The sequence below is a fragment of the Armigeres subalbatus genome, chromosome 2, assembly GCF_024139115.2.
Source record: "Armigeres subalbatus isolate Guangzhou_Male chromosome 2, GZ_Asu_2, whole genome shotgun sequence".
NCBI classification, from domain to species: Eukaryota; Metazoa; Arthropoda; class Insecta; order Diptera; family Culicidae; genus Armigeres; species Armigeres subalbatus.
Genome location: NC_085140.1, coordinates 337,053,380 through 337,070,393, shown reverse-complemented (window position 1 = coordinate 337,070,393; position 17,014 = coordinate 337,053,380). Strand labels below are relative to the sequence as shown.

Sequence of the window (17,014 nt, the reverse complement as noted above, 5' to 3'; positions counted from 1 at the left end):
ATCCGTTTAAATCATGGCAGGATTTATCTATAACAAAGTGAAAAAAATTGAGGATTTCTTGTGTTCTTCATTGCTTAAAACTGAATTATCCGCCGACAGATTTTGGCTGCCGATATTTCTGCATCGGCGCGCCTCCGTTTAAAATTTATCGCGCCGCCGTTGATTCATAATTGCCCACGCCGATAAAAGTTTGAGGAAGTCCTTCCGCGGAAAATCCGATGATTTTTTAAAAAAAAATTATATTGATGATTTCCTTGAAAATTCCTTACAATATCTAATAATTTAAAAAAAAAGTACTTCGTGAGAACTAGGAAAAATTTCGAGTGGAAATTTGAGGGATCTCTTGGCAGGAAATTGAGTAGAAAAGGAGGTTTGGCAAAAAGTCATTTGGCCGATGACCACAAGCCCGAAGTGTGTTAGGCCGAATTTGTTGGATTACCGAATAAACCATCTGCCCGAACCCCATCTGGAATAATTTCATTTGGTTCCTTTGGCAGAAAAAGTTAGTTGCTGAATAGCTCAATTGGCTGAAAATGTCCTTAGGCCCAATTTATCGTCTGTCGGAAAGGGACATTTGGCTGGAAGTGTAGTTTGGCTGAGAGATCATTTGGCAGAAAATGCTATTTGGCCGAAATGGTTGTTTCTAACAAACGGTATTTTCAGCCAAATGATCTGTTCGATCGAACAACGACGAATGTTGCTTCCGGCTTTATGTCTGCCAAATAACATTTTCGGTAAAATAATTTTCGACTTGATGGAATTTGACTTTATGACTTTTGGTTTAAAGTGTTATTTGTCCAAGTAGCATTCGAAAAAATGCCTTTTCGCCGAATGACTTTCGTCCGAACGGCAAAAAGGGTCTTTTGGCCGAAGACCACAAGACCGAAAAATGTTTTCTTGAATATGCCAACTAGCCGAACCAGCCATTAAGCCTAAACCCATCTGGTCAAAAATGTTGATTAGCCAAAATGTCGTCCGGCAAAATTGATCATTTGGCCGAAAAGGTCGTTTGACCGAAAACACCATTTGCCGAAACAATCATTTTGCCTAAACTATCGTTTGGCCAAACAGGTGGACACTTTTGACCATATTACCGATTCAGTTATTGACGTCCGGCAAATTACATTTTCGGCCAAACGGTATTTTCGGCTTGATGACCTATTAATCCGAACGACCTGTCAGGAACAGCGTTTTCGACCAAATTACTAGTTCGGTCGTATGTCGCTTTGGCCAATTCAAATTTTCGGCTAAACCGATTTCAATGCATAACCGTTTCGCCCGAACGTTCATTTCGGCCAGATGCAATGAAAGTCGTTGAACATTTGATTCAGCCAAATAGCTGAATAATTTTCGGTCGAACGACTCTTCCACTTTTTCAAATAATTTCCCATGAAATTTAATAAGAATTAATTATGGACAATGCAATTTCTCGTTGAAATTTAAAGAAATTTCAAACAGTTTGCCGTGAAAATTCGAAAGTTTTACGTTTCAATTCCGAAGAACTTTGGTGGAAATTCAGGAAAAATCCCAAAGGAAATTCCGAAGAATTTTCCAAAGATTTTTTTTCATATCCCGTCAGATTCCAATGACTTTCCTTTATTCCATAATTTTTCGTTGAAATCCAAAGATTTTTTTTTTAAATCCACGTATTGAACAATCTACCGTAGAAATTCCGAAAAATTTCTCGTGAAAACTCCTTAGAGTCTCCTGCGGATATAATAAAAAATAGCGAGCGGCATTTGTTGTTTTTGGAGGTCAAAATCAAAAAGATAAATAATTGATTCCTATTCTGAACACTCAACAACATCCATTAGTTCAAAAATCTATGTAAAAAAAAGATTGTCTATAGGAGGGATCCTCCAGTGCCGGACACATGAGCCATTTAACGAAAAACTCTCTCTTTATCCGGATTGTTTACTTGTAAACTATATACACAAAATATGATCATTGATGATTCATACAAACTATATTTGATCATTTAAACACGTTTTTCGCCGATGTATCTTGATGATGAATTTTGGTAAACAAATTCACGACTCAGAAAAGTGTCCCCGAGTACCGGACATTATTGCATTATGTTCAAATTTGACCAAGTAAAGACATAATTTAGAATAGTAAAAATTTTTATTTGCTCTATGTTGTAGTAATTAAATTGTGTTAGTAGAACTTATTTGGCACTCGAGATAAATTTCTCACATCATACTCCAAATGCCCACCAAAAAGTGACTTCTTAATTTTTGTTTTTGCTTATTTATGTGGCTTTCTGTCACCTTAGCAAAATTGAGTGAATCAATTAAATTGAAGAAAGTTTAACAAAACAGGTGTAAATAATGGCTATTTGATCACATGAAAAATCTTATCGTTTTTTGGCATTTTTGTTCCATTTCAAATTTTGTGTAGAGTTTAAAGCACGAGGATCTGATATTTCGGGCAGATAAAGAACTTTTCAATAGCTTTCTTTTGTACTATATATAAGATGGCGGAGGGACCTCGCAAGTGTCGTTTTGAGAAGTGTCCGGTATTGGGAGGTGCCTGTCGCTATAGGATCTCCCCCTATGTCATTTTAGTATTCCATTAAATTCTGCTATAAAGGAAAATCAGATGGTGTTCAAAAAGTGGTTGAAATGATAATGGACCGATAAATTGATGAAATACATTCGCGTAAAAAGCGATTCCAGTGTATTAGATTGTAATTTTAATTATGTGCATCTTTAGCTTCGTTATTGGAATTAAATTCCCAAAGGGACATTGCCGCCTTAATGTTCATTAAGCCCTTTCGCAGTCAGTGACTTGAACTCAAAAGAGCATACAAAATGCACTGAAACCGAAATCCATAATTTCCATCAGTTTGAGATGATTCCGACGAATATAAATCCGTCAATTATTCAAACGTGGGTTAGTGATGATAAATTTTGAACTCAGTATTGAACTTTATTTTTGGAAAGATTCACTCAAAATAAAAAAATCGAGGAAAATTCAAGCAATGTACACCGTTTAATCGTTCTACTAAACACGTAAAAAATAGAAGGAAAACTTCACCATTCCCCCACTTTTCAACAGTCAGTCGCAACAGCAGAGGGAGCAAAAGTTGTTACTAGTGAATGAAAATTTATGCGCTTTCATCGCATTCGTGTTGTTAGTAAAAAAGCGCCGCTGCGCTGCCGCTTTCACCGAGTGAACACCACACACTCAGAGCCTTTCGCCACCCGAACAAAATAAATAAATTTCCTTCTCAGTTCTCTCATACACATTGTTGCATTGGGGTTAAAGACGAATAGGAAAAAAGGCAAGAACTATTACATCTCTTCGCTGTTGGTTGACTCCCGCCAGCGTCCTTTTTCCGGTTTCGTCCGATTCGCCTCCCCCGCCGGCAAGCTCCGCGTAGTTGGCAAAAGTGTAGCGCCGCACACAGGGTTAATGGCGAAACGAGAATAAGGACATGTAATTGCGCGCGCGAGACCGGCATGCATAATTGTATTATACGATTAAACTGTGGCTGCACCGCAGAGCGTCATCCGAATGAAAGGAGTAAGTTGAAAGATAAACTACCATACACTGAAACATCACAGTTCAAGCCAGAGTTTATGAACAACGCTGGGAGAGGGGGAAAATGTTGAAATATACACAAATAAGTGCAGCCGCAAGCTAAAGCGTTGAATAAATGAAAATAAACTACCATGAACTAAACAGGTCGGCAGTTCACAATCGCGAACGTATAACAATCAAAACTGATGAAGAATAGAGAACAATGACGAAGAACTAAAATTGTTGAAAAATTGTTTTAGAAAATGTGTATTAAATGAGAAGTATCAATCGATGCAATATTTGTTTTAGGATTAATGTAATTTTCTCATTTTTGCAATCAACGAAAAATTTTGTTTTGAAATTTATGTACATAACTCACTTATACGATAACAAGTGTAATAAACCCATATTCGACTTATAAAACCATAAAAATTGTAAACCACTGATCTCGGATCTAATGGGTGCTGATTCCGTCAGGTTTAAGTTATTTAACGGGGATGAATGTCATACAAAGCCGAGAACTGTGGAAACTGCAACAGGAATAGTTCGGGCGAGAAATACGATTATACGGAAGCCACCACCGCAGCCGTCACTCCACCAGTGCGGTAAGGTTGGTCAGAAGTCCTTCCGAGGTTCCACTACTAGCTGGTTAGTGGCTGGGAAAACTTTATCCTCACACTCTTCAGAGTATAGTTTTTTTTCATTTAATTTCTGTTACCGTTCACCAAAAGTACTTCACCCAAAAGTGCACGGGGTCGTGACCACATGGCTCTCAGTTGACAGTCATTTCGAAATTGATTTAGTTTAGTCGCAGTCGTAAGTTAATAAAATTAAATGAAATAAAAATCAATTTAAATGGCATTCTTTGGCGTAAGCCAAAGGGAAAAAAAAAACTTTCCGATAAGCGTTGTACTTTGGGCATGAAATGGAAGAAAAGAAATTCCTTCCTTCCTGATTCACTCATAAAACCGACGACTAGTTCGGACTCTCAGCGTCGACACGTTCTCAGTCGGGCGTAAAATGGAGAAAAGTTTTCCCTTTCGAGTTCGGAAAAGCATACCGTCTGATCCGTTGCGAAACACCCCTCTCTTCCCCACGGCACTTGGCAATCGTAATTGCATTGCATAAGAAAAGTAGCATTGCGATGCGTTGTGTTGCACTTTCCTCAAGTAGCCTAATGAGGGAGTAGCTCCTTTGCAGTGAGCACACATGCACCGGATGCATGATTATGTTGTACCCGTATTTACACTCTAATTATTATTCTAATTTTTGCCTCATTTCGGTTCACCTGCGTCTGTTGATTCCAAGACGCGGATGAGTGAACGCATATATATGGGGATTGATTTTGTTATTGGTTTGTGAATCAGCAAAGGAAGGAAGGAGTATGATGTTATGCATTAGCATGATCCAATTAAGGGGATTAGAGCCCAAGAAATAAAAAATAGTATCAAACAAATAGTAACAAAATGAGCAAAGGTATGCGCATCTGCATTCAAAACATCGTCTGAGACGTGCTCTTGAGAATATGTCGTAGAGCCATATTCGGTTTTTGAACGTCATCAAATTTTACGTGTAGGACATTTGAGTTTGTTTGTAGGAATATAAAAGTCAGGAACACCGTCTTCGATCAGAGGTCGCACAGACATTTTAACACCCAGTGTACTAGTGAAGAATTTCCCGCTTGACGAAAAGTTTACTCCTTACTAGGTCGGGAATCGAACCCACACTCTTCTTCTTCTTCAATGGACTTGGCCTGCTTTTCAACTTAGTAAGTTCTATTAGCAAAACCTCAGTTATTAATTGAAAGATTTTCTATGCCCGGCATTGCATGAGTATGTATCTTGTGTGGCAAGTACAATGGATAGTCGATACCCGAAAATAGTCTAACCCGATAGTCCAAACCGAAAAAATCCTAGCCCGGACCAAGAATCGAACTCGCCACCTCCGGATTGGCAATCCTACGTCCTACGCCTTTGCTCGCAAGGTTACTGGAGACCCCTAACTCAAACCCCCCCCCCCCCTCTACAGCACGCAAATACGCGTAGACGACTGTCGCCGATATATGCGCGGCTGAAAAAATGAAGCTGGAATACGCTCGTAAAATAGTCTACTGTGCGGAAAAAATATAAATAAACTGAACTGATAAGCTTCACATCACAGTGCGATTTTGATGAAATTTGTATAGGTAAACGAACGTGTGCATTCTTATGCGATTTGTGGTTGTTTGGGAAATGTCAGGCGAAATTTTGAAATCCAAAAAGGAATCCACGTGGACTAATTATCAGTCTAATATTGCCCTAGTAGCACACATGTTACTCATAGGTTACTGCAACTCATATATGACCAGAGTCTGTCAACCTTTTTTGTAAACCGGCTCTAGCTAATACGAAGGTTGTCTCTACGAAAACGATGTATATTTCTGCAAACAATGTTCGCCTTCAACATAGGAAATTAACAATCGTACAGACTGTCCCGATGTTTTACAGCAGGTGAATATATTTGTTCCTGCTCGCTGCTCCCGTTAGTGTTTGCTGTTTGGAACTGAACGCCATCATATCTGGCTTGGTAGTCATATGGCTACTTCTTCTGCCTCATACGCAGGAGGTCGTGGGTTCTCATGTTCTAGCAGTTGCAAGAAGTGGAAATGGACTTCCATACCGTTTCCATTTCTATACTATTTCTTCAAATTGACTATTCTAGAAGAAACTGCTAGAATTGGAAATGAAAAGAAAAAGAAATGAAAAAGATTGTTTCCTACATCCAATAAGAAATTCTATCAGTTGCTTTCTCCTATCTGACTCATTTTACTTACACATCTGACACATTAGCAGCTCGTTAACCAAGACGAACTTCTGCCCCGAACAAAATTCCGCATGAACTCGTGGCAAGTGCAGAGGTATATTCGGCTTGCAGTGTGCGAGTGATTGCATCATCATTTCCTCCCCCTTCTCTACATTGACTTGCATTCTGCCGTGGCAGGCGCCAGTGTGACCTAACAAATGAGACCACCAGTACTCGTACATTGAAGATGAATGCTAGTCCCGAGCAAACATATGTTGGTTCTCTGTGCAACAACAGCTGATCTGGTCATAATGGAGTAGCTCAAGCTCAAGCTGTTTGGAACTGCACGCCACCCTACAACCTTCGAGCAACACAACCCGCTCGAGAGATGTTTTCTGCATCTAAACTGCATAGAGGGATTTAATTTTACTGTCAGTAGAGATTTTTTTTAAATTTGGCATTGGGACAAAACGATATGTAAGTTTAAATTAGTCTGAACAGTCATAGTCTAAGACAAAGAAAAATCAAGAAACGACTTTCGGACATTTTTTACTCTCAGGCGAGTTCGTGGAGCCTGATTGATCACCCATATTTCATGGTGGCAGATTAACCTAACCAGATTGTAACCTGGTCGGTCTGTATCATAAACTCGGGTAGAAGACGAGAACCCCCACAACAAATGATACGCGTGAACCGCAATGACCTCTTTATCTACGTACGGACGTCCCCGCAGCCCACGCGCGATGTTTTTGTTGTCGGGGTGAGCATGGTGTTCACTGCATCACAGTAGTCTCTACATCGCCTCATAAGATATGGTGCGGCATGCGCTTGCAACCTGTAGACTCATCAGCCGGTGTACCCTGATTAATTACATACTTATCATTGCACCACCCGGTCTCTAGTGCTTTGGACCATGCTGGTACACCGTATCGGATAATAGACAATGCTACACCCGCTATAAGCCTACGCACCTGACTCTGCACCGCCGATCCGTTGGACATCACTCGCGATAAAGATTTTATGGCCAATGAAGCCCTTTGGCATAGATAATCGACGTGGCTCGTAAAATTAAGCTTATCGTTGCTCATAACGCCCAGATGCTTTAATGAAGTCACGGAGTTAACTGTGCAGGTCCCTACGATTATCCTCCCTTGCTGCAACCCATGGTGGTTATGCACCACAACAACCTCAGTCCTGTGATGTGCTAACGCCAACCTCCATGATTTAAGCCATTCTTCGACTCTGTTAATCGCGTATTAAGCTTTCAATTCAACTTCGTCGAGAGTGTCGCCTGTGACCTCTAGCATTCCATCATCCGCAAAGCCTTCTATTTTCACACCAGCCGGGAGATTTAAGCGTAATACTCCATCATACATGATATTCCACAGAACCGGTCCGAGGATCGATCCCTGTGGAACACCTGCTGACACTTCAATCGACTGCTGACCAGCGTCGGTATCGACTAACAATATCCTGTTCTGAAAATAGCTTTTTAGAACCCTGCACAGATAATTCGGGACTCTCAAGCGATGCAGGGAATCAGCTATAGTTGCCCAGCTAGCGTTATTAAATGCATTCTTTACATATAGTGTAATTAATGCACATTACCTAATACCTCTCCTATACAAACCACGCGCTATCTTAGTCGTTTCCGTTACCGATCGAATTGCTTCGATGGTAGAACGGCCTTTGCGGAACCCATACTGATTGTTTGATAAGCCACCAGCAGACTCCGTATAGTCCGTCAATCTATTCAGGATTACCCTCTCTAATAACTTACCAGTTGTGTCGAGTAGGCAAATTGTTCTGTATGCCGAAGGCTCTCTGGAAGATTTCTCAGACTTAGGCAATAGCACCAGCTTCTGCCGTTTCCAACGATCTGGGAAGTTTCCTTCGTCCAGGCAACGTTGGATGCAGCTGCTGAACATATCTGGAGTGGCAAGAATCACGTGCTTAAGGACCAGGAATATAATCCGGACCTGGTGCCTTATTTAGATTAGAGAACAAACCTTCAACTATCCTGGCCAACATATCCGGGGATTTCTCAGGAGGTGTGCTGTTGATCCTAGCCATCACTAATCTGTATGCATCCCCCATGGAGTACTATTGGTCATCCTACACAGCTCTTCAAAGCAGGCTCTTACTACATTTGATTCCATAGTTCAGACCTCTGCTAGCTGTTTGGAGCACCCGACGTCTTTCTAGCCTATCCGCTTTGGTTCTATCACGTCGCAACCTTCTTTTAGCTCTAAGACAGGTTCTGCGAAGATCAGCTATCGTGCTCGTCCACCAGTAGTGCACCGGTTTGCGGTTGCCGGTTAGCATAGTCCTTCTGGGCATTGAAACGTCACATGTTCGTGTTATCAGATAACTCATCACCACTAAGGCCAAGAGTTCGATTTTCGCACCGTAGAGATTCTTCCAGCAGTTTTGGGTCGAACTGCGAGGTACGCCATACTAAATCAGCTTTACTGACCTGCCTTTGTTGGGGGTATAGCTGACCATAACCATCACAGCGATGCACCGGTCCTCTGGACTATGAGGCTTGGCTCTCGTTCAGCAGGACTACGTTCAGTATCACTAGAGACTCTAGCAGGATATGACCTCTAGCGTTAGTGAACCGAGAGGCCCAATCCACTGTAAACGCGTTGAAGTCACCTGCTACAACTAATAGTTTAAGACCAGTTAGTCTCGCTATCTAACACCCTATTATACTGCTCTATGCTCCGTCTAGGAGGACAGTAGTCGCTACAACAGTGAACTCCGTTTAGCTTTGCTATAACAAAACCATCATCGTCAGGAGATGACACTATCACCTGTATGGGGCACCTCCCGCAAGTCCAGATTGTCGCTATTCCGGAGTTATTCGCAACCCAACTGCTATGTTTAGTAGGGATGCGGTACAGGTCGGATAACAAGGCAACATCAGTTTTATTCTCGTGCACCGACCGCTTGCGCTGACTCGCAGTGGTTGAGATTTAGCTTAGCTACTTGCATGACCGAGCCCAGCTGGCCTCCCCACCGGATGCGTGTTTGTTGTCTGTGCCAGGATCATAGATCAAATACCTTGGTGCGGCCTGGCAGGTGTGAGCCTTGTGACCTTTGCAGTCATATGACTTACTATGTCCGTAATCGAAGCACTCGAATCAGGCCTGAGGTTGTTGATTTGCGTTCTGCTACCGACCAACCACCTTCGGCTTGGCCTTATCCAGTACCTTCTTGGCGTCAGCCGCAGGTACCTGGAATGAGGCAACCTGCGTTCCAGCATAACCTTTCCGCAACCGAATCGCGGTATCCTGGATTTCAACGCCACACTGATCTCTCAGTGCAGCTACCAGTTCACCGGCTTCGGTAATTTCGTCCAGGCCTCGGCTTTGTATTACCTCCACTGAGAATAGGGCTCTTCTGAACCGCATCACCCAGCACCTCTTCTGCCAACTTTTTTACGCGGACTTCTTCTGGGCAGCATCCCGTTTGAAAGAAACCCTTTAGGAGCATTCAAATGAACCACTTATAAATCATTCTTGGAGGAGTTCTCAAAAGAATTTTTGGAAGATTTTCCGAAAAAAATTTGGTAGAAATTCCTGGAGGTATTTCTAAATATATTTCTGGAAGAATTTCTGAAAGAATTGTTCAAGGAATTTCCTCAAGGAATTTTCGAAAAAATACCTATTGGAATTTTCATATAAATTTCTAGATTTCTTCAGGAATTCATTTGGAAATTACTACAGAAGCTCCTACCAGAACTCCTTCGGCGAATTTCACCGGAATTCCCTTCAGGAGTTTGTGAACGAATTCCTGAAGAAATTTCCTAAATTCGTTATACATCCCTCTAAGAATTCCTTCGAAATTTCTTTTAGGGATTCTTTCGACAAATTTTCAGGAAATTATTTCGGAGATAGATCCAGACATTCTTCTGGAAATGCATCAAGATATTCCTTCAAAAATTCCTATAAGAAACGAACCCTTAGAAAATACTTAAGGTATACTTGCGTCTTGAGATTTTCTCCATAAATTACTTACTTACTTAATTTTTTTCGAAAATTCCTTTAGAAATTCCCCTAGAGATTCTTCCCGAAATATTTTAAGAATTTCTTCGGAAATTCTTTTAGAAATTCCATCTGAAAATCCTTTGCTAATTTGGTCGGAATTCCTACGGAAAATTCTTCGACCTTCAAAAATTAAATCAGGATAATCTTCCGAAAGGTGGAGAATTCCTTCGGAAATTGATTTATAATTTCTATTGGAAATTGCTTTAGGGATTTCTTCGAACTATTTTAACATTACGAATACCGTGATAAAATTACTAACGCGGACTACCGTGATCAGAAAATCATGGGAACTAAATTTTCAAACAACTGGTTCTCCGTCTTTTGACCGATTTTCACAATTTTTTCCGGATGTTTTACCCATCTCTTCTAGTTTCACCATACTGGTGAGCTACGTTTCTAGGGATGCTCATTTTTTCCCTAGAGGGGCGCGAGTAAGGATGGTTTTTTCAAACTTTCGATGGAACTCCTGGAGGAACTTCCCGAGGAATTTCTGGAGGAACTTCAGCAGGAATTTCTGGAGGTACTTCCGGAGGAATTCCTGCAGGAACTTCCGGAAGAATTCCTGGAAGAACTTCCGGAAGAATTCCTGGAGGAACTTCCAGAGGAACTCCTGGAGGAACTTCTGGAGGAACTTCTGGAAGAATTCCTGGAGGAACTTCCGGAGGCATTCCTGGAGGAACTTTCGGAGGAATTCCTGGAGGAATTTCCGGAGGAATTCCTGGAGGAACTTCCGGAGGAATTCCTGGAGGAACTTCCGGAGGAATTCCTGGAGGAACTTCCGGAGGAATTCCTGGAGGAACTTCCGGAGGAATTCCTGGAGGAACTTCCGGAGGAATTCCTGGAGGAACTTCCGGAGGAATTCCTGGAGGAACTTCCGGAGGAATTCCTGGAGGAACTTCCGGAGGAATTCCTGGAGGAACTTCCGGAGGAATTCCTGGAGGAACTTCCGGAGGAATTCCTGGAGGAACTTCCGGAGGAATTCCTGGAGGAACTTCCGGAGGAATTCCTGGAGGAACTTCCGGAGGAATTCCTTGAGGAACTTCCGGAGTAATTCCTGGAGGAACTTCCGGAGGAATTCCTGGAGGAACTTCCGGAGGAATTCCTGGAGGAACCTCCGGAGGAATTCCTGAAGGAACTTCCGGAGAAATTCCTGGAAGAACTTCCGGAAGAATTCCTGGAGGAATTTCCGAAGGAATTCCCGGAGGAACTTCCGGAGGAATTCCTGGAGGAACATCCCGGAAAAAACTTCCGGAAGAATTTTTGGAGGAATTTGCGACCAATTGATCCAAACTTCAGAACAGTTGAAAAATCTAGAACATTTGGTTCGGGTATTACTGAGTTTCAAATCATACACGTGTGCTTCCAGGATTTGTATGAATATGATTGGTTGATGTCAGATTTGCATCGAGCGCAGTTGACCAATTGACCAATTGAATAGTTTTGAGAACCGAAAATATCTGGTTTGAGAAAAACTGAGTGGAATATCAAACGCATGGGCTCTACGGACATGTATGGCCATGACTTATCGAGTGCAGTTGACCTGGTAGACCAATTGATCCAAACTTCAGAACAGATTGGAGAGCCTAGAGTGTCTGGTGTGCGTATATCTAAGTTTTAAATCTTACGCGTGGAATATTCGGTTTCGTATGGACTTGACTTATTGATTTGAGATAGTTATCGCGCACAGCTGACTTGGTAGACCAATTTATCCAAACTCCAGAATAGTTTAAAAAACATAGAACATCTGGTTATGATATAACTGAATCGCATAACATACGCTTAGGCTCTGCTGACTTAAAGAACATCTGGTTTGGGTATATCTGAGTAGCAAATCATACGCGTGGGCTCTACGGACTTGTATGGACGTGACTGGTCGATTTCGGATAGCTATCGAGCGCAGTTGACTTGGTAGACCAATTGATCCAAATTCCAAAACGGTTTGGAAAACATAGAACATCTGGTTAGGATATAACTGAGTCGCATACCATACGCGTAGGTTCTACGGACTTGTATGGACATGCCTGGCCGATTTCAGATAGCTATCGAGCGTAGTTGATCTGGTAGACCCATTGATACAAACTCCAGAACAGTTTGGAGAACCTAGAACATCTGGCTTAGGCAAAACTGAGTGAAATATCGTACATATGGCCTCTACGAAATGGCATGGACATGACGGGTTTCAATTGGCACGAGTTTTCGTAGTTATCTTAGGCAAAATTTGCATATCATCTTTCATCAGTTATAGAGGTCGTTTTGGAGTCGCTAGGGATGTCCAGAAGAAGCATATTGTTCACATATAGTATAGTCAATGCTAGAATAGTGTTATAAAACATTTTTGGAATCTGTAAGTGTTGTTCACACTGGAATATGTCATGTAAAGTAAATTTTACTACATTTTGGAAAAACCATCCTTACTCATGCCCCTCTAGTTTTCTAGGGAAAAAATAAGCATCCCTAGAAACATAACTCACCAGTATGGTGAAACTTGATGAGACGGGTGAAACATCCGTAAAAAAAATTGTGAAAATCGGTCAAAAGGCGACTTAGAACCAGCTGTTTGAAAATTTAGTTCTCAAGATTTTCTGATCACGGTATTCGGCGTGTTAATAATTGCTCCAGCAATTATTTCAGGAATTTAAAATCCCTTTTAAAAATCCCTTCGGAAACTCTAGGAAGTTCTTTCGAGAATTTTATCTGGAAATTCTTTTGAAATTTCCGTTAGAAACTTTTTCGAAAATTCCTATTCATTCCTATTTCATTATTTAATAAAATTCCAGAAAAACTCTTCCAAAAAAATTTCCGCAATAATACCTTCAAGAATTTCGGAAGAAACCTCGTATGATTTAACTAAAAATATTTCTGAAGGAAGTTTCTAAGGAATTTCCGGAGAAATTTACAAAAGCCTTTCTCTGAGAATTTTTCGAAGGAATCTCTGAACGAATGTCAAAAGGAGTTCCTGGTGTATTTTCGAAATTTTCTAAAACATATCCTGAAGAAATTTCTAAATCAATTTCCAAACAAATTTCTAATGGAATTTTCCAATACATTCCTGAAGAAATTTACGAGGCTTTCTCCTAAAGGAATATCGTGGGTAGTCCTAAAACAATTTATGGGGGCAGTTCTGAAGAAATATCCGAATGATTTTCCTTAGGTATTCATGAGAAATTTAAGGAATTTAAAAGGAGTTCCTAAAAGAATTTCCAAAGGAATCTTTGAATAAATTTCTAAGAGAGTTCGTAAAAGAATTGCCGAAGAAATTAAATTCTTCGAATTTTCAAAGGAATCTGTTGAGATATTTCCAAAGGAATTTCTGGATTTATCTCCGAAGTAATTTCCGGGGGATTTTCTGCCGAAATTCCTAGAAGAAATTCCGAAAGAATTCTTGGATGAATGACCAAAGAAATTCTTGGAGAAATTCAAGAATGCCGAAAATGCTATCAGGTGTTCCTTTGGAAATTCCGTAAGAAATCGTTCGGAAACTAGTTTTCCTAAAATTATGTGAAGAATTCCGAAGGAATTACTGGAGGAATTTCCAATGGAATTAAATTTAAAATGGTGTCCGAAGGAATACCTGAAATAATTCATGAAAGGGGAATTTCTGGAAGTATTCTTGAAATTTCTTGAAAAAATCCTGGGGTAACGACAAGGGTAACGATATTTACGAAAAAAAATGTCAGAAGTCAATTCCCAAAGAATTCTTGAGAACATCCGATGAACTTTGCTTGATTGCTAGAAATCCTCCCAATATACCGCAATTACATTCTACCCATTACCAAACAGAAGTTGAATGTTTTTGAAAAAATATTCCAAAAAAATCCTAGTGGTCTCTTCAATTATATACGATATAATGCAATAAAAATTCCGTAATAATTGAAACAATCTGATTTTTTTAAGTTTGATTTATTGCTTGACTGACACCAAATTATAAATGAATCAATTACGCCAAAAATGCTGGTGCCCCACCATTACCATAACTCTGGAGCCACCAATGATGGACAGTGTTCGCTTTTAATATCATGCCAATTACAGTGAGCGAGTTCTCTTTTTGGATTACTGCAATTAAATCGTTTACAAAGATAATCGACTTTGATACATAATTTTACAGTGCGATTTGATGAATAATGATTGTCATGCATCTGCAACTAAATACACACAGACAATTGCTAATTCAGCGGATTCTAGTCTAGAAAGAAAAGGACAAATAAATGTGAATCTCGGTCCGCGCTCTTTGGGTTTTCCATACAGAGACTGTTTTCAACTTGGTCTCCGCATCAATTTCTCAAACAAACATTGAACAAATAACAAGACGGGAATCATCATTACTAAAGATTTTTTTTGTGTAATTTTCAGACTGCAATTCACGTCACGTGTTTAAATTGCCATTATTTGGTCCCACTATTTATTTCTTTAATTGGGACGAATTCAACATTATATTTACATGATCCACATCTTTTCGTAATATTAGTACATTATTTTAACCAACTCTCAAAGCGACACTATCCGACATTGTAGTCGATTCAAGCAATAAAGTAGTTTGAAACTATTGCATGCGTATTCATATTTGAAACAAAAAACATTGTTTTTGCTCCTATTTTACTGTAGATTCAATGTACCAATCCTTCAGTATGCAGTATTAACAAAGACCCACGTACATAGTAGGAATCAACAAACTACAACAAAGTATTTCAACCAAGTACACTACTTGTCCCTGTCCGAGAAGAATTGCACCAACTCAGCGTTCTTGAACTATTCACATACTCAAACGCACATAATGTTGCGAATATAATTGAGTCGTTAGCTTATCATGTTTATTGCATTTAATAATCTGGAAAACTTTGACACACCGAAGAAACTTGAGGTTCTCCCTTAGGGAACTGGGAAAAACGGGAGAAACACTGCAGGAACACACATCATACCCACTGACACTAAAAGTCGAGACCTTCTTCAGCACGAGTGGGCGGAAGAATTGCGGAAAATGAGCTTCACTGCCGGTATCATCGTCGTCGTCATCAGCATCGTTATGGTGCTTTTCTCGTACAAACATACAGGTGAAGGCGAAGGGAAATGCTACTAACAAATTACACTCGGTGACGGTTTTCTTATGCTTCATGGCGGTGTTCCCCATTGCCGCTGCATCTCACACACATAAACCCACGGGATGCCGACTGTTCTTGAAGGTGGTGGTTGTGGTAAAGGTGGAAGACAAATAAATGGCAGAGCCCAATTTAGCGCACCATTTGAGACCAACCAGTCCTAATGCCGAACGAAACTTTTCTCCTGGTCTTATTTCTCCCTTTCTGCTTGCCAATTGGGAATTGTTGCACCGTTCAGGATTGGGATCAAGTTTCAGCGTACAGTGGCCGTTCGATCCCACGGCCCCGGATCTACCCAATGGAGAACCAAGCCATTCCGGACGACCTGCGCAGCCATGTGTCGCACTTCTCGGCCGTCGGCGGTAAGGTCGGCAAAGCTCGTTCTATCGCCGATGGGCAGTCCCACCACAGCTACTCGAATCACTCGCAGCGGGGCTATCTCGGTTCGGCCTTCCCCAGCAATCTAGTGAACTCCCGACCAGGTGGGTCCAAATGCGCACGAACTTTAACTTGATAACTGTAGATATTTATAATCAATCTAAGATCTTGCATCCGCAGAACTGAGACAATCGCGCCAATCGTTGGCGGCCGCCTCGGAACGGATGTCCAGGGCTTCCTACGCCGGATCGATAGTGCATGGTGGTCCGGCGCACAGCATAGCATCCAGCACGAGGCGAACCCGACCGAGATCCCGCTCCCGTGACCAGTTGAACGGAACGCACGTCCACACACACCAGCATCGTCCCAGCAGTCGGTAAGTTCGAACGATTATTAACGATTAATTCTGCACCTAACTGATATTTGGTTTTAATCATTCTGTCTCGACGCAGGTACTCAACGGCCGGCTCGACGCACACCCTTAACAACTACTGCGACACGTCCGACAACTGGACCGACCACGACATGGACATCTACATGGCGCGCAATCCGACAGCCCGGAACGGCGGCATGGTGCCATTATGAGAATCACTTCTCGCTTCCCCCTACTCCTGATGCTACGACGACGTGATGTTAGACCATCAATCCGCACCACCGGCTCCGCCGCCCCTTTCTCAGACCTGACATCGACCGCCCGCGGCGGCACCACCACAGCCGTCGTTGGGCCACGACCCGGAGCTATTGCTAGATCCCCGCCGGTGGTGGTGCCGTTGCGACCAACAACCACCGGACATGGGCGACGAACAACACTATCTTCTTTCGCAACAGCCGCACCAGTGCCGGCGAGAGCAGCTGGATGAGCTGCTCATCGTCGAACTGGACGAGGACGAACCACCACCGGACTACGAATCGGATGACCCCGGCGGTTCCGCTGCCGCGGTCGGTCTCTCGCTGGTGGTAAAATTGAGCAACACGTCGTTATCGTCGTCTTGCACGTCACCACCACCGTCCCACGTCCGCCCCACTAGCAATCAAGTGTGTTCTGCCGGGGATTCCAGCTTTGGATCGGCGGAGCCCGGTCCGGAGGAGACCAGCTTCGTCGAGTGGGAAAACTATCGTAATCGAATGAAGGAGAACCGACGGTGCTAGGGAAGGATGCGCGCGTGTGGTCGTTGGTTTAGGTAT

General features: G+C 41.9%; 1 protein-coding gene across 5 annotated transcripts in view; it reads left to right on the top strand.

Moving 5' to 3' along the window:
• Positions 1-16,423, top strand: part of LOC134212817 (leucine-rich repeat and fibronectin type-III domain-containing protein 3) — a 557,799-nt gene extending 541,376 nt beyond the window's left edge. For 4 of the 5 annotated variants that reach the window (XM_062691021.1, XM_062691018.1, XM_062691019.1 and 1 more), the window contains 3 exons: positions 15,690-15,933; positions 15,995-16,205; positions 16,282-16,423. In XM_062691021.1, the coding sequence (XP_062547005.1) occupies positions 15,690-15,933; positions 15,995-16,205; positions 16,282-16,414 (588 nt within the window). In that variant the 3' untranslated portion in view covers positions 16,415-16,423. The remainder of the gene's footprint in view (positions 1-15,689; positions 15,934-15,994; positions 16,206-16,281) is intronic. The other variant, XM_062691022.1, reaches the window with a different exon arrangement.
• The last annotated feature ends 591 nt before the right edge of the window (positions 16,424-17,014 follow it).